General features: G+C 46.2%; 1 protein-coding gene across 3 annotated transcripts in view; it reads left to right on the top strand.

Annotated features, from left to right (window-relative positions):
• Positions 1-21230, top strand: part of MBD2 (methyl-CpG binding domain protein 2) — a 280522-nt gene that overhangs the window by 159837 nt on the left and 99455 nt on the right. For all 3 annotated transcript variants that reach the window (XM_086960397.1, XM_086960398.1, XM_086960400.1), the window contains 2 exons: positions 14982-15072; positions 20821-20998. In XM_086960397.1, the coding sequence (XP_086816523.1) occupies positions 14982-15072; positions 20821-20998 (269 nt within the window). The remainder of the gene's footprint in view (positions 1-14981; positions 15073-20820; positions 20999-21230) is intronic.

Raw genomic sequence — 21230 nt, 5'->3', positions numbered from 1 at the left:
TTTGCATCCAGCGCCATGACGCCCTTGGGCTAAGTTTGCGCTTTACAAGCTTAAATTCATTCATTCATTCAGATAGAACCTTACTCTCCAAAGTGGTAGCTTGGTTGAGCAGTAAGGCAGTATCAGAGGCCAGTGTTAAGCATTTGATGTACCCTCTCAGTCGGCAAATGAATTCACACACTCAAGAACTGAACTCTAGGCCAATTGTTTTTGTATAAAAAAAATATACAGTTTTATTTCTAGAACCAAGCAAGCCTGGCACAGGCAAGCATAAAAATAATTTGCAGTGGTAGATTACTTGTATGAACACAGCTCAAAATTGCAGCATAACTTGTACTGATTTTGGTTACAGTTTAAGTAAGCAGTTTGCAACACTTAGCCGATATAGTACATTCAAATTAATGGGCTTTTTAAGTAAAATGCAATTAATTACTTTTCAGATTGCTTTTGCTAACACAGGGCTGGATCCTAGATTCAGCACTGGGATATTTCCTGAAAACAGTTGAGTAAATTCGTTTTAGTTAGAGGTACAATTTTGAAAGAATATTGTTGTATTTCAAAAGTTGACACTTTTTCACATAGAATCACCAATGTTATCCAATGGGAGAAAATTTACTTAGCAGGTAAGTTACTTTAACAATACCTTTCTTACTCAGTGCTGGATACCTACATTCAGCACTGGGACATCTCCTGAAAACAGTTGAGAAAATGTGTTTTGGTTAATCGGGTGATTTGTAAGGAATATTTTCAGTTTTCAAAAGTCAACACAGAAACTTTTGGGGAGAAAAAGTGTTGTTGTTGTTCTATGACGAATAAGAGGTTATCGCTTTCCAGGTAGGTAATCGGTCTTTGGAGTTAGGGTCCTGGGGTTCGACTTAGGGGTCTCCCAGGGTCAGTGATGCACTGTTGTTGCACCCTCAGCAGCACTCGGGCGGCCGTGTGCAGAGTGTTGAGGCCCAATGTTATCCTATGGAGGATAGGGGGACTCCGGTTGGTGGCTGCTGGCAAGCAGGCCACGGGGTTGTGGGAGCAAAGCTCCTAGGGTTAAGCAGGGCAAGTTGGGGACCAAGTTAGCACAAAAGGGGCATCCTCAGTGGCACTAGGGCGGCTGGGGACAGGGTGCTGTTTTGAGGTTGGGTGCCCTGTTGATTTCAATGGAGATTCTCCAGGACAAAGAAACACTGCAGGCTCGGGGACGAGAATCTTTCAGGAGGACCACCACTTCGAGGGGTAAGTAGGGATGTAGAGGGTTGATTAGGCACCGCTGGGTTGGGCACACAAGGCCGTGGGACGTCGGGTGCAAGGATGCCTTGGGACATCAGATTTTCTTACCCGCTCTGGTCGCAGTAGGGGGTGGGGTCCTCTGGTTTGAGGCAGGTCAGGGGTCGCCGGATCTTGAGTCAGGATCGCCGGGGGGGGCCTCCTCGTGGTATTTTTCCGCTTGGGCCGGGTTTGGTGGTTGCAGAGTGGGCTGGATTTGTGGTTCCTAGCTGGTACCAGAAGCTGCAGTTCAAACACGTCCAGTGTTCATGGGAGAAACAGCTTGGAAAGTGAAAGGCTCGCCACCTCCTTGAGCCAGCACCCTCCTGCCAGCTCAGCGAACCCCAGCCACGCCGCCGACAACCTCACGAAGTGGATCAGCAACTGCGCGGACGAGCTCGCCCCGCTGAGGACCCCGCCCAGCAGACCCGGCAGCAAGAAAGCCCCATGGTTCACCGACGAACTCAAGAGCTCCAAGAAGAACTGCCGAGCCCTCGAGAAAGTCTGGAGAAGGGAACCAACACCGGACAACATGACCACCTTCAAGCTTGCCACCCGGAAGCACCACCAGCTGATCCGCGCCGCCAAGAAAACTGCATTCAAGGACCGGCTGGACAACAACGCACACAACTGCAAGGAACTCTTCAACATCGTGAAAGAGCTATCCAACCCCAGCGCAGGAAACGACATCACCCCATCGCAAGACCTCTGCAACTCCCTCGCCTCATACTTCCACAACAAGATCGCGGACATACACAACAGCTTCAACAACCAGCCAACGCACACCACGACCGAACCACCACCCCCCACCACCACCCTCCGCGCCTGGACTCCGATCAGCACCGAAGACACCGTCCGCACGATGAACACCGTCAACTCCGGATCTCCGACCGACCCCTGCCCTCACCACGTCTTCAACAAGGCCGACGCTGTCATCGCACCCCACCTGCGAGACATCATCAACACATCCTTCGACACCGCTACCTTCCCTGAGAGCTGGAAGCACGCCAAACTCAGCGCTCTACTCAAGAAACCCACAGCGGACCCCACCGAACTCAAGAATTACCGCCCCATCTCGCTCCTCCCGTTTCCAGCCAAAGTCATCGAGAAGACCGTCAACAAGCAGCTGGCCGCCTTCCTTGAGACGAATGGACCCCTCGAACCCTCACAATCTGGCTTCCGAGCCAACCACAGCACCGAGACCGCCCTCATCGCCGCCACCGATGACATCCGAGCGCTGATGGACAACGGAGAAACAGCGGCCCTCATACTCCTAGACCTCTCCGCGGCATTCAACACTGTCTGCCACCGCACCCTAGTACAGCGCCTCAGCAACGTCGGAATCCAGGAGAAGGCTCTGGAATGGATCATCTCCTTCCTCGACGGAAGAACACAGAGAGTCCGCCTACCACCGTACAAGTCAGAGGCCACCGAAGTCATCTGCGGCGTCCCTCAAGGATCCTCGCTGAGCCCCACCCTCTTCAACGTCTACATGAGCCCCCTCGCGGCCATCGCACGCCAACACAACCTCAACATAATCTCCTACGCCGACGACACCCAGCTGATCCTCTCCCTGACCAACGACCCCGCCGCCGCCAGAGCCAATCTGCACGAAGGGATGAAAGAGGTAGCCGAGTGGATGACGACCAGCCGCCTGAAACTGAACTCAGACAAGACGGAGGTCCTCATCCTGGGCTCTTCGCCCTCCGCCTGGGACGACTCCTGGTGGCCTCCCGCCCTGGGCACCGCACCCAAACCGACAGACCACGCACGCAACCTGGGCTTCACCCTGGACTCCTCCCTCTCCATGACCAGGCAAGTCAACAACGTCTCCTCGGCGTGCTTCAAAATCCTACGCATGCTACGGAAGATCTTCTGGTGGATCCCCACCGAGACCAGGAAGACCGTCACCCAGGCCCTCGTCACCAGTCGACTGGACTACGGCAACGCCCTCTACGCCGGTACCACCGCCAAGCTCCAGAAGAGACTCCAGCGGATCCAGAACGCCTCAGCCAGACTTATCCTCGACATCCCACGAACCAGCCACATCTCCGGACATCTGAGAGACCTGCATTGGCTCCCCGTCAACAAAAGAATCACCTTCCGCCTCCTCACCCACGCACACAAAGCCCTACACGACCAAGGCCCGAGCTACCTCAACAACCGAATCAACTTCTACGCTCCCAAACGCCACCTCCGCTCAGCCAACCACGCCCTCGCCGCCGTCCCCCGCATCCGAAGAGCGACAACAGGAGGAAGGTCCTTCTCCTACCTGGCCGCCAAGACCTGGAACTCCCTCCCGACCGACCTGCGCCTGACCCAAGACCACCTCTCCTTCAGGAAGAAGCTGAAGACCTGGCTGTTCGAGCAGTAATGGCACCCCCCTCCCCCCAGCGCCTTGAGACCCTACGGGTAAGTAGTGCGCTCTATAAATGTCTTTGATTGATTGATTGATTGATTGATTGATTGATTGATTGAAAGGCAGGTAGATCCTCTGGGTTTTTGAGGTTGCTGTCTGCTGGACACGCTAGGGTTTTGCAGGAGTAGGTTCGAGGGGGAGACCGGCCTGTAGGGCCGGGGTTAAGTCAGTGGGCGTCATCCTCTTGTTAGCTCTGCACGGCTTCTCGTCCTTCATCTTCAATTCTTTTTTCTTATGGTTGCTGGGTCTGAGGAAGGAAGGTTCAGATAGCCTCTAAATACTAAATTTTGGGGCGTTACAGGTAGGTAAAGGGCATGGACCAATCAATGGGTCCCTTCCGTGGGGTGGGTACACCTCCTCCTATTCTGCAAATACCTGGTTGGCTGGGTCCCCATCCTCAAGATGGCGGGGACTAGAGGTTGTGCTTCACCTCGCCTCCCACACCCTAGGAGTAGAGTTGGCAGTGGGGCACACCTCTTCTTTACTAGTTTTCCCGCCGGTTCTCCCGCCCAAAGTGGGGGGTAGAACCAGTTCAGACCGGTTGCTGAAAGCAGCAAATGTTCTGGAGAGGCTCACAAAGGCGGCATGCACACATAATGGCGCAGAGATGATTTTCAGATGTAGTCTATAATTATACCGATAGTTTAATTTCCTTTAGGTTGCTGTATCTCAACTTTTTTAATCCATCTTCCCATTTCGTTGATGTTTATACGACTTAAAACAGTGAAGCCTGATAGTATGGTGACTGCGTTGAAATTCTTGTCACATCCCTTGCTGACTACCTTGCAGCCTTCACTAGTAAAGATAATTGTCTGAACGTTTGAAAATGTTAAGTTTTAGGCTGCTATCTGGAAAGTTCAGCATTTAAATCTTCTACATTAGAAGAGTAACGATTAATTATGCCTGGAAGCTTTAACACAACAGCTCATAAATTATTAACTAACAATGCATTTGAACAGGGATCCTACTGTCTGAGTACTGTAATCCTCATTTGCACTCGTATGTGCTCTTTCAGAAATTATCCAATGGCCTCCTGGGGTGTCTGCTTTTTTATTTTCTTTCGCATAACACTGGATGAAATAAATGTGTTCCGTTGCATTGTTTTCATAACTTGTCAGTGTTTGGGCGCATCAGTGGACTTGAACATTGATAGCAGAGCAGAGACGAGCAGAATAGATTGCAAATTCGGAAACCAATGGATGAAGAAGCCCAAGTTTTGTTTAATTTGTTTTCATCAGCCATACATTCAGTATCGCTAGCCTACACCAAGGATGAATCTGACTTGAAGCGTCTCACTTCTCCCAGATCCTCTTTCACCTCTTTCAATAAGTCCAAATCTTTCATTTTCCCTAAATCATTTTTGTTCAAATGAATTAACCGAATGTCCGAGCACACCCAACAATTTTGAAATGTATCCAAAGTCACAAACTGTTCCCCCCCAATGCATTTCTTCTTTACCAAACTATTTTACTTGAATGTTAAGATCAGTAAGCCCCAGTTGATGACTAGATCTCCTCTGTGATACCTGTCGAGCCGCCCACTTTATAAAGGTTTGTCTGCAAATCCATTTGGAAATGTAACCCTTTTGTGGTCCAGCTGTGCTGATTGAAAAAAGCATCCAGCTGTGCTTCCTGAAAAACAGCACATAGCTGTGCTTTTTGAAACAAAGCAGCCAGTCTGTGAATGAACCTCCAACCTACCCTCTCTCCTCCTTGCTGCAGCAGGAGATGCTTTGCTGAATGCCGATTCTCAGCCCATGATGCTGCATGCCTTTGTAACCTGCCTTAAACCTAAAAGAAAACCCAACTCTTAACGACTCTGCATCAATTCCAACCATGTACCCTTGCAGCCATCACAGTAGATGCTCCAACTTATCTGGTGTTCGAGCCCGCTCTCTGACCCGAGTTTGTTCCTTGTGGTTTTTGGAGAGCCACACACGGTAGTGTTGGATATAGTGTCGCACTTCAAAGAAGGTGTCAGATACAGGTACAAGTTAAATGTTACCTTTTCACATTTCAACAATTCTGATAGGTGCCACTCATGGTAAGATACCCTACTGCCCAGAGTATCGGTTAGAATAAGGCACTAAGTGACTTGCTCAAAATACACAAGAGACAGGACCCTGGCACTCTAAATATTTTGTGTACAGTTTGTAGATAGGTTTCTACATCAATGAAAACACCATAGGATATTGATAGAAACGTTCTATCACAGGAATTTCATATACAAAACAGGATTAAATAATTCAACTGTGATTTAATTCCTCAAAAACACATAAGTTGTACTTCAAACAGTCTTAGCATTTACAAAGCACAAATTCTATGATGTAATTAGAATTCCTGTTCCTTGTCTTTGTAGCACGGAAACAGCAAATGCGCGTATCGTCACCACTGTGACTACCTCAAGGCTTGTATTATTAAAGTGGCATAAGAGCCTGGGAGAGTTGTTCCAGTTTTGGATCTGAAGTCTCGAACTATTGAGGATCCTTTGTCAAAGCTAATAGCGCACAGACTATAGAAGCTTATTCGTTAAGTAGCAGATCCTCTCTGGTCTTGTTCTATCCTGGGCACAGTGGTTTGAGGTCGAATGTTAACCGGGCAGCAGATACTCACAATCTGTTAACTCGTGATTCTCCCATTTCAAGTAGTCTTTTAAATATAAAACTCGGAATTTAGACATTCTGTAAAGTTGCTAACGGAAAATTCACGAGAAACAATTTTATATCTGTGTTGTAGCTGCCAGTTCAACAATAAAAGTCCAGATATTTAGTGTTTCATATTAAAGCTCTGTGATTCATGAAGTAATAAACTCTTTCTTAGTTAATTCAGGAAGCAAGAGAAATCCCAGTATTTCGGGTACTGTGATAAGACCCTGTAGTAGTGTCTCAGGCAACCCCAGCAGCCCGCGTCCATCCGTCACGGGGGAATTCTAATTACATAATAGAATTTGTGCTTTGTAAATGTTAAGACTGTTTGAAATGCAACTTATGTGTTTTTGAGGAAATAAATCACTGTTGAATTATTTATTCCTGTTTTGTATATCAAATTCCTGTGACAGAACGTTTCTCGTTATCCTATGGTGTTTTCATTGCTGTAGAAACCTATCTACAAACTGTACACGAAATATTTAGAGTATCTGGGTCCTGTCTCTTGTGTTCCTTGTGGTTTTCAACTGCCTCTCACCTGTTATGGTTGCTTCTCCTGATACCCTTTGAACTCTGACTTGTCCGTGCCAGTACCCCACAATGTGTGATATGGTGTTTGTATGCACATTTTGAGCCTTCATGCTGGAAACTCTTCATCAAAAAGCCAGTTTCATTGTCCTTGTGGACCCCACAAATAAGCACGCCCTGGCGCTTGCCGTTGAGCACCACACTGACACCACGTGCCAAGAGGGGGCCCTGCAGCTGACCACTCCTGTGGACTTAGCCACTGAGCCTTTCACAAGTAGGTCCGATGGATCCCTCTTCCCAACGGCTGACTCGTTACAGTGGAGGCTTACTGCTCTACGGGGCCCAGCCACTCACATAGGGTGCACTGCTTCATGGGACCTATCCATTTGCGTAGGGCATGCTGCTGTTGCATGGCTGGCCCCACTGCAACCTCTCCTTAGCTTCTCTAAAGTGACGCCCTGGCTCCTTTCTCCCTAACACTGCTCTTGAATCCTTTGCCTTGGGGTAGGTGGTGGGCAACACCATGGCCGCCAACCCCATGTACTCTCTTCTTGTGGGCTACAGGTTCCTGGGGACCCACGACCACCGCAAAACTCCAGGTTTTAGGCGGTCAGTGCCACCTCCCTCCTCTGGCTTGGAGTGCTTCCAACACACTGTATTCTCCATCCTGCTCACAAATTGAACTTCTAACTATCAACTAAAGCCTAGCTAACTCCTCAACTAACTATGCAGTTAGCCCGCTACTACGTATCTTCTACTAAAGAGAGGACCCATGACCCAACTGCTAACCCACTCAAGCCCACCCTACACCTAAACTAGCCAATTCCCAACCTGTCTATCCATGCCTTCCTGCTTCACTGCCTAAAAGAAAACTTCTCAAGAAGTGGCGCGTGGCCATGCCTGGCAGCGCCTCGTGCTGTGCAGGCTCAAAGCTTGGTATTTCTGTGTCTGCTGAGAGGGCATTGGAGATGCATTACTGCCAGGCTGTAGGACGAGAGGAGAAAGCTTCTGACCTGCTTTAGGGGCAGACATGCCAACCCTCCCGATTCAGGCGTGAGACTACCGATTTGAAGGCTAGTCTCCCGATTCCTGAAAGCAAAAACCCGATTCCTCGGGGTTTCAGCTTGGTATTGTGTAAAGTGCCAATTCTTCAAGCAACAGTCAGAGTGGCCGTGCAGGGGCTCTAGAAGGGGTGAAAAACCAACAAAGCTTCATTAACAAGGGAATGGTCTTTTAAAGACCTGTGAAGTATTGGTTGGGGGGGGGGGGGTGTCTGTGTGTGCGTGTGCACAAGAAGCTGTTTTAGCCTGGGCTGTCACACGGGGGGGGAGCATGCACTGCCAGCAACCTGCCAGGCCAGTGAACAACACTTGCATCACCCTCTCTCTGCCTGCCATTGCGCTCCATGCTTCTGAAAGGTATGAAAAAAACGTGCATTTGTGTTTGAAATGTCAAATCCTGCAGCAGTACTCTTCCAAAGCCCATACATGCCAGTAACCCGATTCAAGGCCCCATTCTCCTGTTTTTTTTTTTTTTTTTTTAATCTCCCTCTTTGCTCTTCTCAAATGTTTGCATATATGCAGGGGGACTGGGAGCTCTGTCCGCATGTTAGAAGCTGCCTGTGCTTATCGCTGTGGAGAAACATATGGGTAAAAGTGATGGCGAGTGGCAAGAGTAAAGGGCACGCGATATTGAAGTACAAAGCCCATTTACACATAGCTCTTAATGCTGTAGTTTCTTGTTTCTAAGTAACAGAAGCACATCACGCTTTTTTTTCTTTCTTGTCACTACCACCGCTAATTTAAAAAAAAAAAGGTGTGGGATGTGTGTCAAGAGGCTAATTAGAATCGGAAAAAAAGGCTTCCCGTCACGGATAGCGCTCGAATCTATATAGCCATGGAGTTAATATATTAAACAACACTTTAGCTAGAACCCCTACTGTGATTAACTCAGAAGAAATTACCTGTCAATTTGCCCTTTGTAAAGGGTTTTATATTTTGTATACAAAATAGCATTAACAAGCTAAAAGAAAATTAACATGCAACTAAATAAAAGACTTTGTTGAGGAAACTGTTCTTATCCTAACATTAGCACACTTAGACCTTGATTTCATAAAGTTTGGAGCCGTCTGCATTCTTCTTTTCAGCATACAGTTCTTTGTCCCTGTTTCAGCCTGTGCACAGGCGATTCATGCATTAGCAACTTTGTAAACACTGCTTTGAGAAGGGATGTCGCTTTCCCAGTAGAATGTTTCTTTCTTAGCCCAAGGGCGCCTTGACGCCCTTGGGCAAAGTTAGCGCTCTATACATTTTATATTCAATCATTCTTTCCTTTGGAGTTCTGTAGCACCCTTTCATTGACAGACCATGTTTCCAACGCCTCATCTATTAGGACCTCAGTGAATTCTCATGAGAACTTGTTCTTGTATATGGAGGAGAGACATTTGCACTAAGTATAAAGGGCAAGGTTTAAGTGGTGGTGAATAACGTCATTTCAGAAACTGCATTATTCCTTCTTTAATTTGATTGGTCCAAACCATGGGGCGCTTACACCAATATATTTAAAGTATATTTCTAAAAGAGCTTTTGTCTGAGGGTGTTGGGCCCGCTGTTCCCTGTAAATCAGAGGTCGGTCTGACCTCTGATTTATAGACTTGAGTTAATTAAGCAGAACTCCATTTTGCCCTGCGTTTTAATTTGTGCATTTTATTCTAAGCTTCATGACATTATTTAACTTAAATGACGAATTGATTTGTAACCATTTCTGTAACATAAACCTTTAGTAAACCGGTGTTATTTGAATAATTGTCTAGTTTTCGTTGTGAAGCCTAACGTGCCTTTCTGTTTCCATTGTAAATAGCATTGAAAAGTCTTGAACCGGTCCAGTCGAGTAGCATAATCCTTAGGTGATCAATAGCGCTCCCGGTCAGTCTGAAGCGCTTTAAATTTCACATTAGTAGAAAAAGCTCCAACATCCTGGTAGCAGAGCGAGCGAGGGAGGGGGGGGGGGGGGTGCCTGGAGGTGTCTGGGACACCTCCAGTGATTGCCCTTTTCCTGATGGCACAGGATATAGTGGGGCCCGGTCATAATTAGCACCTGAAATGGGCATATAAAACCTATTGAAAGGAACCCAAGGGCGGGATAGTACGCCTCGTTTCCTGAGGCCTAGGTCGTACAAGCTGTGCGGGTGTCTAGGTTGCACTTTAGTTTAAGACGCGACAGCTTTTTCTCAAGAATATATAAAGAGTGTCTTTTTCGTATATGCATATAACTGCCAAGTGGCCAGCGGCGCCACACATTTCTAGTTGACAGCACTTTGCTTGCTTGGATTGTTTAATTTACAGACAATGAATATGCGGCAGGTGAAATACATTTAATCAGCTAAGTGAGCACGTGCTGTGTTTTCGACTGACGCCGGGCCCGGTGCCGTTCAGCGCGCTTTACTGGGGTAAATCAACCGCTTTGACTAAGCCACGTCACCAGTTACGCCTCCTCCCCTCGCCCCTCCCCAGTGCACGGAAAATCGGAAAACTAGATCTCCAAGACCTAGGGGTTTACTTCTCATTATTTGCAGAAACGGCCGTGGCACGTGGGCCTAGTCAGGTCTGTGACCCATTGCGCCCTTTCCGGTTTCATTTTCGTGAGACTGAGAAAGGCAGTGTGCGTTATTGTCTCATTCAGTTTTTACGCCCAATGAAATACGGACTTGTTTCATTTTACAGTTCAGGGGTTTGCCTGTTATTCCTCCACCTCAAAAGACTTTTAAAAAGATGTAGAGACTTGCAAATAAAAAAAAAACTGCAACTAAACATCCACTGCTTTGAATTCACAGGAAAACTTTGAGTAGAAACGAGTGTGGGTTAAATTTGGATACTTTTCTTTCTGTGCCGCTCCCGTTCGTGTGAATGGTTTGGGCTTGATCTCAATTCTGTATGGTGGGGCTTAGGATGTCCCTATGCGTCGACAAGGCCTGGCCAGGCCGCCACTCTTGCTTGTGTTTTCGGTGGGCTGCAGACTTGGGGACTGCTTTCAGAGCAGGATGCCGATGCCCAGTAGGGTTGTATTGGGATTAAAAATCGTGTCTGGCGCGCAAAAAAAGTGCCAGTGTTTTGCGGAAAGGCATATTGCACGGATTGGTTCACACTGGTGATGTACTGCTGAAATCAAGTGAGGCTACTTATGCTCCGGCCCCTGCCTCCGCTCAATATGCATATATGAATGGGCTGGCCCAGCGAGGGGAAGGGAGTGACAGCTCTGCCTTTGGATAAAAGGGAGGTAATGGATGCCCACCTTCCTCTAGAAAGACCACTCAGACACCGACTGGGCCGCTGGCAGCATCCAAACAACGTAGAAACCGCCCACATCAGCCCCCCAGGCTGCTCAAAAAAGCATCCCACAGCTGGAAATCTGATACTGGCCCCTCGGGCATTGCCTGAGTGCCCGCGTTACCAATCCGACCCTGTTACCCAGCCACCACCCGGTCATGCCACCACCCAGCCAGGCCATCGTGGCTGCTTTGTGGTCTCCGCCTCCTGCAGTGTGAAGCTGGCTTGAGCATTTTTGCCAGTGTTGATTGTGTTTGCCAATGCGGATTGGAAATTTGTACAGCTTTTTTTGTCTTTTTTTTTTTTTTAAACATTACTTGTGCTTTGCTGAAAACAGGCTTCAACATCCTCAAGAGTGTAGCAAAAGCAGCTTGTGCTGGCGGGGTGAAGGCAACAATGATTTCTATGAGACCTCCTTCTTGCCTTTGCATGTCTCTATGTCCTTGCATTAGACACCAGAAAAGTTCCTGGGCACATCTTATTGCGCTTGGTAGAAGGGCGCAGGTCTGTTAAGTGATGCTTTCTTCTTGAACTCTATTGCTAGGTGTTGTGCAGGCTGAGTGAGATAGGAAGGAATGCACCCTTCAAGCACCATTTATAATTGGAGGAGCAAGAGTAGGCTGGTCGGGTGGCGCTCCGCCTATCTGTGGGCGACTGCTTTCCCAGACTTCGAAGAGTGTCTGGGCTAGTGAGGTGCCCAGTGTGCTTACAAGTGGCCCGCTTAGGAGGCTGAAGGAGTGGAGCCTTCGCTTTCGGTGTTTGCCCAAGTTATCAGGGCACACAAGTATACAAGAAGGACAAACTGGAAAAAAGTAATTACAACTAAGTGCTGTAGTGATACAGGCAGAGAGGCTGAACACACCATACATAGGAAAGAGGTTCAGAGGAAGCCAACAACACTGATGCCAATAGGCCCTCCTTCAAAATACTTACCACTTTTTAGCTCCCCTCACATAAGGGCATGTGATGCTCCGAGACACTCTTTAGCTCTGCTTTGGCCTTGTTAACAAATGTAGACGAAAAACTTGTGACATGGGGACAACTCATGTCCACATTGGAGGAAAGTAGGGTCTGCTTTCATGTTACTCCCATTTTTTGATGGTGTCAGTATGTTTTTCGACTAGTCATACTGGGATCCTGCAAAGAAGGACCCTAATCACTGCTTTCTCCCTATATTGACTATGGCAAGTACTTCTGGACCTTCACGATTGGCTACTGGTGTACTCTTGTAAGTCCCTAGTATATGGTACTAAGGTACCCAGGGGTACCCCAGGGGCTGGAGCATGTTTTGAGCCACCCATGAGAGATCACTCAAACTGCGAATACTGGCCCGCGGTTGCAGATTGTGAAAGTTGGTGCTAGCATCACTTAAACAAATATACATTTTCTTAAATCTGAGGTCACTACACTTAAAACCTATAAGTCACCTCTAAGGCAGGCCTTTAAATCCTGAAGGCAGGGTTCTGGGTTATAAGTTTGAGGGTGCCCCTTTATGAGCAGGACACCCCTGCAATCCCTGGGTTTGATTCTTCATGGTAAGTGGAGCCAGCCATTTTGCTATATAGTGGCCATTGTCACTACGCAATGGCTAACTATGTAGTGGCTGAGCTGAACTTGGACATGTTTGGTATCAAACATGTTGCAATCATACCCAGACATCATTACGGGTGTTGGAGGTATGATTTCATGCACTGCGGGGCTCCTGCAGGAAACCCCCATTGCTCCCGGTAACAGCCTTTCAGGGTCTGGCAGTAAAGTAATCTCCCTTGGAGTGAATGAGTTACTCCCTGCATCTGCAGGCACCACAATGAAGCTGACCAGTCTGCTGCTCCTGACATCCCACGGACTTCGAAAGGCTCAGCAACACATGTAGTGGTTCTGCAACTCTCTAGAGGCCTGACTGGTCCTCTCTGCAATTTTGAGGCCAGTATTCCTCGTCGGAACAGCTGGGACCGAACCCCTGTGCATTGCGTCTACTTGCCGTTGCCAAGGTTTGTTGGATCTGTACTTCAGAGATCTTATGGCTACAAGAAGCTCCATCCTACAGCATCTCTTCCTGACAAGATCCGCGTCCTCGCCGCATCCTCTGCACTGTGGGCTTTTATCTTTGTTGACCTGCTCGAGATCCTCTTGTGACTCCTGTGCCTTTGGCCTGTGGGTCATCTCGCTGGTCTTCTTGTGCTCCACTGGGCTCCCCTACTTGCTCGGGCCAGCTCTGACTCTCCTGCTTGTGATGAATCCCATGGACCTTGCTGGTCCCAACATTGATCCTTCGCTTTCCATCCCTGTTGCAGCTGCCAAGGCTTGTTGGTGCTCCCATTAGACAAGACCCCCTGGTTCTCGACTTCCAACGTGGGACAGTTCGTGCATGGCTTTTGGTCTTCCTCAGTGCCGCCTGGTCCCCACAGCTGCAGCAACAAGGTCTCCTTCAACTCTTCTGAACCATCCGACATCGGTGGGAATATCTTTTCCATGACTCCAGGTCACCTCTGAGTGGCATAGACTCTGTCCTCTCTGCTTGCAGGTTCTTTACTTCAGGAATCCACCCTTAGATTCCACTGGACTCTTGCATAGTCTTCTCCAGCCGCATCTTTCCTGAAGTCATCGATTGTGGTCTACGGCGGTTTCCGATTTCACCATTCAGCAATGCACCCAGCTCCCTGGTGTAGGTATCCTAATTCCTGGGGTAGCAGCAGGTGGGGTGTCTCTTCAACCTTCTGTCTTCTACGGGGTTTCCCCAGGGTCCACTTGGCAGGGTCCTTCTTCAAAATGGCAACTGCGACTTTCCTGTTTGCTTCCATCAGACATATGACTGTGTTTCCACGATTCACACAGCCTCCTGAGTACTTACCTAGGGTGTTTCCTTGTGTTCCCAGCCACTCTGAGTCTCCTGGTCCAAGTCCTGACTTCGAGCTAGCAGTTCTCATTCCACTTTTTTAGTAGATGGTTTGGTCTCCCCCCTGTAGACCACTGTGTTTTGTGGGGTCTCATCTGTTTACAATTGAAGTATTAGTGTATATTTGTGTTTAGATCTGAGTAGGAGATATAGTAGTGTTTTAGTGAGTGTGTGTCTAAGAAATATTACAATTTTTATAACTACACTGTGTGGTTCTTTTTCGTTTGCCCAACCCTACATGATTAGTACTGGTAAAACAAGCTGCTTAACACTCCTTCTGGGGAAGTCTTAAGGCTGCCCTCCACAGCTACCACTTACAGAGCTTTCTATGAATGTCTAAGACCACTAAAATCACCATAATTGCTGTCTGGATTAGTGCAAGGTGCTTCACTTAAATAGGTGCGCACCATAAACTAAGCCACCCTCCTACGCACATAAATGGTTGTGGCATCACCACAATATTGAATGGACTTTTCACATCGAACAGTAAACTCAACTAGACTCTAACAAAATCCACTTGACCCAATGCCTGTCAAATCAGGAAACCACACTGTAGCAATCAGCAGATGTATGCTGTAGTTAAATATTGCATATAAAATTATATTCTGCAGCAGTCATTCTTTAAGTCCCTCTAAATTAAAGTCAAGATTTGTAACATAAACTTAAAATTACAATATCTATAGCCTGAATCTCTTTGTAACACAAACATCTGGAATCTGCAAACTGGATGACACTTGATGGATGCCATGATCTTTTAGTTATTCCAATGCTTGTCATTTATAGCTTAAACTTACACCTTTACATAAAATGTGGTCTCCTGTTGCACTCCACTTCAGCTTTGTTTTTATCAATGTTATGTTTTTTCCCCTTATTTCACAGTAAATGTGATTTGTCTATATTCTCTCTCAGCTGTTTTGGGAGAAGAGATTACAAGGGTTGAGTGCATCCGATGTGACGGAACAGATTTTAAAGACTATGGAGTTACCGAAAGGTCTTCAAGGTAGGTCTCTTAAGCAGTATCCATATGTTCTCATGAGACTGTGTACAGTTAATATTTTAAGCATACAAATTGATCAAATAGAAAAACATAAGTTAGTAATAGATTTGTGATTTTGAAACTTTTTAAAATTGTTACATGTAATCATACACTGCAGGCAAAGAATGCAATAGGTGCAAGAGCTTACATGGCATTGGAGGGTATATTTAGTTTGGATTCAGAGAAGGCAGAATGGCATGGGAAATTGAGCTTTATGTTTAGATGCCATCAGAAGCCAATCCGAATGTCTGCTTGCGATTTCTCACAATTTCTGTCTCCAATAACTCTAACCAATCCATTAATGCATTCGTTATTACACTCCTTTCGTATTGAAATTCATTATAATTATTAATGTAAACTTTTTGTATATCCTAATGAGGATTCATAGTAATTTATATAAAACACTGAAGATAAAAGAATATAGGAAAGCATATTCTCAATTAGCATATATACATTGTTCTATCCCGGTCCCCCCCCAGCACCTCCCCCCCGCCCAATAATGAACCTGTAAAATGTGCTACACTGTCTAAGCACTCCAGAAACCGAGGAAGGCTGCCATGGGCAAACATTCAGCGTCGTATGCACCTCTAATCAAAGGAATCTTTTTATTAGCCCAAATAACTTAGTGAATGAGTTCTGGAAAGCAAAAGCCACAACAAATTCATGATTTTAAACATCCTACAAAGCCCACCAGCCTTTTAATAACCACCAGTAGCGCAAGGGATTTTTATTTGCCGATTAGGTTCAACATGAACATAACTTTACATACTATTGTATTCATAAAAATAAAACCGAGACCGCAAGTAATCTGGGTGTAATTCTTGACACCACACTTGCCTTTGACAAGCAAGTCAACAGGACTGTCTCCACCTGTTGTGGTGTCTTAAGGATCCTGAGAAAACTCACACACTATCTCTCCCCGGAAGCCCGGAAACAAGTCTCGGTTGCTCTCATCTCTCCTTGCCTGGACTATTGTAACGCCCTCTATTTAGGTATGAGCAAAAGGCTGGTCCATCGACTACAAGTTGTTCAGAATGCAGCAGCAAGGTTTGTTGTTGATGCCCCCAGACGTTCTTCAGGATCCTTGATCAGAAAAAACCTTCACTGGCTTCCTGTGCAGGCCAGGATAAATTTCAAGGTATTAGTTCTTACCTACCGTGCTCTTCACGGATCCGGTGCAGAAGACATTAGGTCTCTTGTGTCCTTTTACACCCCGGGCAGGGCCTTGCGCTCTGCCAACAAAAACCTTTTGTCTGTCCCTCGAACCGCCAAGGCCAGATGGGGAGGGGAAGGCCTTTTTTTCCCTTGCCCCGAAACTTTAGAACATGCTTCCAGCTGAACTTAAGGGCCAGGCGTCCCTCGCCCTTTTTCGCAAAAATCAAAAACTTGGCTTTTCGCAGAATCTACATGTAACTTGTCATCTGTTTTCTCCCTTCACACAGCTGTTTCCATCTGATGCGCCTTGATGCCTCTGGGCAAAGTTGCGCAATACAAATCCCTAATTCATTCATTCATTCATTCATTCAAGTAAGAAGATGTTGGTACATTTTCTTGCGGGTTTAAGTGATTCAACTTTTCAGTCTGTCCTGCAGAGATGCAATACTTTCTGTTCATTACAGTGTGGTTTTGTTCAGGCCTTTAAGGTAGTTCTATTTCATCAAGGGAAGGAAGGTGCTATTCAGACCTGACTCTTTGATCTAACTATGAAGCCATGTAGAAATGCCTTATGGTAGACAGGTAGCCTTTCGGGCAACTTGCTTGGAGTTTATTTCATTTTCCAGTGTCCTGCACATCCAACACTTGTATGACATGGTAAAGTGTAACTTCTTTGTATTTATTGTTGATTTATTAGGCAGCATGTGGTCCACTTATTGATGGTGCAACCCTCGGGTAGATTCTCTATATATTAGGCAGACTTTCAGAAACCTTTGAGTAAGCCTTTCCCAGTCCCACACTGCCTCCTGTCTACTGCTAATGGCTGTACTTAAAGCGGTGGAAACTGTATTAAATGGATACCGATAGGTTCATAGTGTTGAATCTGTGTAGGTAGTGGTTGTCAATTAGGATCTTCCTTGAGGTTTGAGAATGCATCATAAGCAAGCTGGACATGCAGGTTTTGGAAAGCTGTCACCATTGAAGCTGTTGAGTTTATTTGATAGGGAAGTAAAATATACTTTCACACTGTTACTGCTGCTAGATACTGAGCTGGAGATGTGCAAATTCATCAGTTCACGTTTTATTTTTAGGTCTCGCGACCTATCGATGTGCACAAGCGCATCGAGCGGAGCGAGAATTCAAGTGGCGAAAATCATCGTCAAACCAAGGGCTTTCAGCCCCGCGGTTTTCATGCAGTTCACGTGAACCACGTGATTAAACATGCACGCGCATTGGCAGCATTTCTCCTGCAGGCTGCAAAAGGCTCTCTTCCCTCCCCACATCAAAGTCATCAATCACCCTCCCACAGGCTTCCCCAGGGCTGCCCCGCCCCCTGCTTCACGGCCAGGCCATCTGTTCCCTGCCACACCTCGTTTAACTTGTTTCACTTTGTCTCCGTGCACACTACGTCTCTCCCTTAAACCACCCAGTCCATTTTTCTCTGCATTCAGCTCTTCTCCCAGCTCCCAAAACTGCTCACTCTTATTCGGCGCTTAACTTCCTGTGCCCAGCACTTCTTTGCATACATTTAGCACTGCATCCCCCTGCACTCAGCTCAACCCCGTCTGTCCTTGTTTTCTCCCTTTGACAGACCCCTCCCCTGTGCTTCCACGCAGCCTCCTTTCTGTCCTTCCAGCTCACTCTGTTCTTTACACACTCCTCGTGAGCCTTTCTCTGTGCACTGGGGCCTCGAGTTACCTGCCTGTGCTGACCGTCTCCTTCCTTCTTTGCTCACAGAATTAAAGATTTCAATCTTGTTTATTTTCATTCCCGTTCGACAATGCTTGTTTCCTCCTTATACCCCCACCCAACTGTTTGCTCTCTTTTCTCAAACGTGAGCCTTTCTCTGTGCACTGCGGCCTCGAGTTACCTGCCTGTGCTGACCGTCTCCTTCCTGTTGCTCAAACAAACAGGCTCTGCAGTATCATTTGGCGCGTTCGGCCTGCCTTGGCCTCAAACACTATTATAATAATAATCCTCTGGTGCCCGTACGACTTGCATACAGGAGCCCTGGCACTGGTATTTCCTGGCTGATATGAGACGTACGCTGAAGCAAACACCAGAACCTCTGAAAGACACACGGGCGAGGCACGGTGCTTACCAAATGCAACAGTTCCTTTCAGTCCCCCCTCCTCCCTCGCCACTTACACTTCTGCTCCAGATGTTAGGATTGAAATGTTGCTGACTGAGGGGCGTGCAGGGAGGGCGATCTCGCATGAGTGGAGCAACAGCCAAAACACAGAACAGAGCCAGAGGCAGGCTGTGACAATGACCGAGCGCTGCCCCCCCCCCCACTCCGCCCCCCCAACCCCGGTGCCCCAGCGATGCCCCCAGGATACAACCGGCCATAAATCAGCAATATATCTGTGGCCACATGAAAGCGCACCGCACCCAGCCACCAACCACCCTCAATCATCAGTATCACCATAATACCATTCAAGCGCTCAACCAAACCAGGGCCCATGCTCATAATCACCGTAACTATCCCTTCCATCCCCAACCCGCCACCATCCACTAGCCTGTCCCCGAGGCTCCAACCCTCACTACCATCCCCAACTCAATCCCATCATCATCCCGCAGCTACGATCAAACAGCAACCATCAAAATGAGGATAAGGCGAGAATAAAAAAATGATCGCACAATCACAGCAGCACTGGAGTTTCCTCTTAAATTAAGGAAGTTAATCTTTGCTCACAGAATTAAAGATTTCAATCTTGTTTATTTTCATTCCCGTTCGACAATGCTTGTTTCCTCCTTATACCCCCACCCAACTGTTTGCTCTCTTTTCTCAAACCCCTGCTTCCAAATCATTTTTGCCCCACTCCCCAAGTTACAATTTGCATGGGAATCATTCTTTCTGTTAAAGTGCAAAATGTTCAGCGCAACATACACTCCAAATACCACTCCGGGCCACATAATTACACTGCACTCAATGCAACATACACTCCAAATACCACTCAGTGCAATTAGACGCCACATAATTACACTGCGCTCAACGTGACATACACTCCAAATACCACTCAGTGCCACATAATTATATGCTACATATTTACACTGTGCTCAACACAATATACACTCCAAATACCACTCCGGGCCACATAATTACACTGCACTCAATGCAACATACACTCCAAATACCACTCCGTGCCACATAATTATATGCTACATATTTACACTGTGCTCAACACAATATACACTCCAAATACCACTCCGGGCCACATAATTACACTGCACTCAATGCAACATACACTCCAAATACCACTCAGTGCAATTACACGCCACATAATGACACTGCGCTCAACGCAACATACACTCCAAATACCACTCAGTGCCACATAATTACACGGCACATATTTACACAGCACTCCATGCATTATACACTCCAAATACCACTCTGTGCCACATACTTACACGCCTCATAATTACACTGCACTCAATGCAACATACACTCCAAATACCACTCAGTGCCAAATAGTTACACTGCATTCAATTCAACATACACTCCAAATACCACTCAGTGCCACATAATTACACGGCACATAAATACACTCTACTGAATGCAACACACACTCCACACAATACCACATAATTATATGCTACATAATTACATACACTCAATGCAACGTACACTCCAAATACCACTCAGTGCCACATAATTACACTGCACTCAATGCAACATACACTCCAAATACCACTCAGTGCCACATAAGTATACGCTACATATTTACCTACGCTCATATTTACGCTGCGCTCAAAGCAACATACACTCCAAATACCACTCATTGCCACATAATTACATGCCACATAATTACACTGCACTCAATGCAACATACACTCCAAATACCAAGTGCCAATTAGTTACATGCCACATAATTACACTCTATCGCATCACCACAGCATCACTCAGCACCACCAAGGGGCACCACCACATCACTCAGCGCCACCACAGCATCTGTGCAACCATTCAACAACAACTGGTTCAAATATGTTCTCTCAATGTTTCAAGCTTTATTACAAATGTCACATAAAGATGTTAATATTTCACTTCTGTTCTTTGATTTTCGTCACAATAAAATACACTAAACATAATCTTCACAAAAGTTATTTACAAAAGTTTAATCTATTGCCATTATAAATTACAATAACTTTTAGTAATTAAAAAAATTAAAATCAATGGTGATTCGTAATATCAACACATCCAAGTCACGTAAATGCAACACATATTGCATTACAAATGCTATAGGTGTCACATTTGCGAAAGTTAAAAGTATTGTCTTTGTAAATGACAAAGCTATTAATTTTGCTATTTTCAAAACCAACACATAAATAAAAAATGTGTCATTTACAATACCAATAGCTCAAACTTTCCTAATGCGAGACCTATTGGCAACGCCAGTGCTTGTTCAGTTTCCTTGTGCTGTGGAGTGGTGGTCACTAGTCTTACCAAATTGAGTTTGTCATAATTAAATTTTGTGCTTTAGTTTTATTGCAAATAGTTTAGACGTTTAATCATCCCAGAAGACAGAAGTAACTAATGTGTTTTAATTTTTTTTGTAGGGGTGGGCCCCGGTAACAATGAGGAGACTCTACTATCTGCTATTGCCAGCGCTTTACATACCAGTTCTGCACCCATCACAGGGCAACTCTCTGCTGCAGTGGAAAAGAATCCAGCTGTGTGGCTTAACACAACTCAACCACTTTGCAAAGCGTTCCTTGTCACAGATGAGGATATTAGGTGAGGAAAAAAATTAAAAAACGTGGATTAAAATCTCATGTATAACAAAGAACATAAAGTAGGAAAATGTGAATTGACATCTTTTAATCCAGATTTTTTACAGGTTGCAGTCTTTTGGATAATATTTTGAATAAATACGAATAGCTAACCATAACCTTTTGCTAATTATCGCTTCTGTTCACAAAAGGACATCACTCAGTAGATATTTGACATCACCCATTCTGTCCAAATA

The sequence above is a fragment of the Lissotriton vulgaris genome, chromosome 3_1, assembly GCF_964263255.1.
Source record: "Lissotriton vulgaris chromosome 3_1, aLisVul1.2, whole genome shotgun sequence".
NCBI classification, from domain to species: domain Eukaryota; kingdom Metazoa; phylum Chordata; class Amphibia; order Caudata; family Salamandridae; genus Lissotriton; species Lissotriton vulgaris.
The sequence above is the reverse complement of the archived record's forward strand: the minus strand, read 5'-3'. Positions and strand labels throughout refer to the sequence as shown.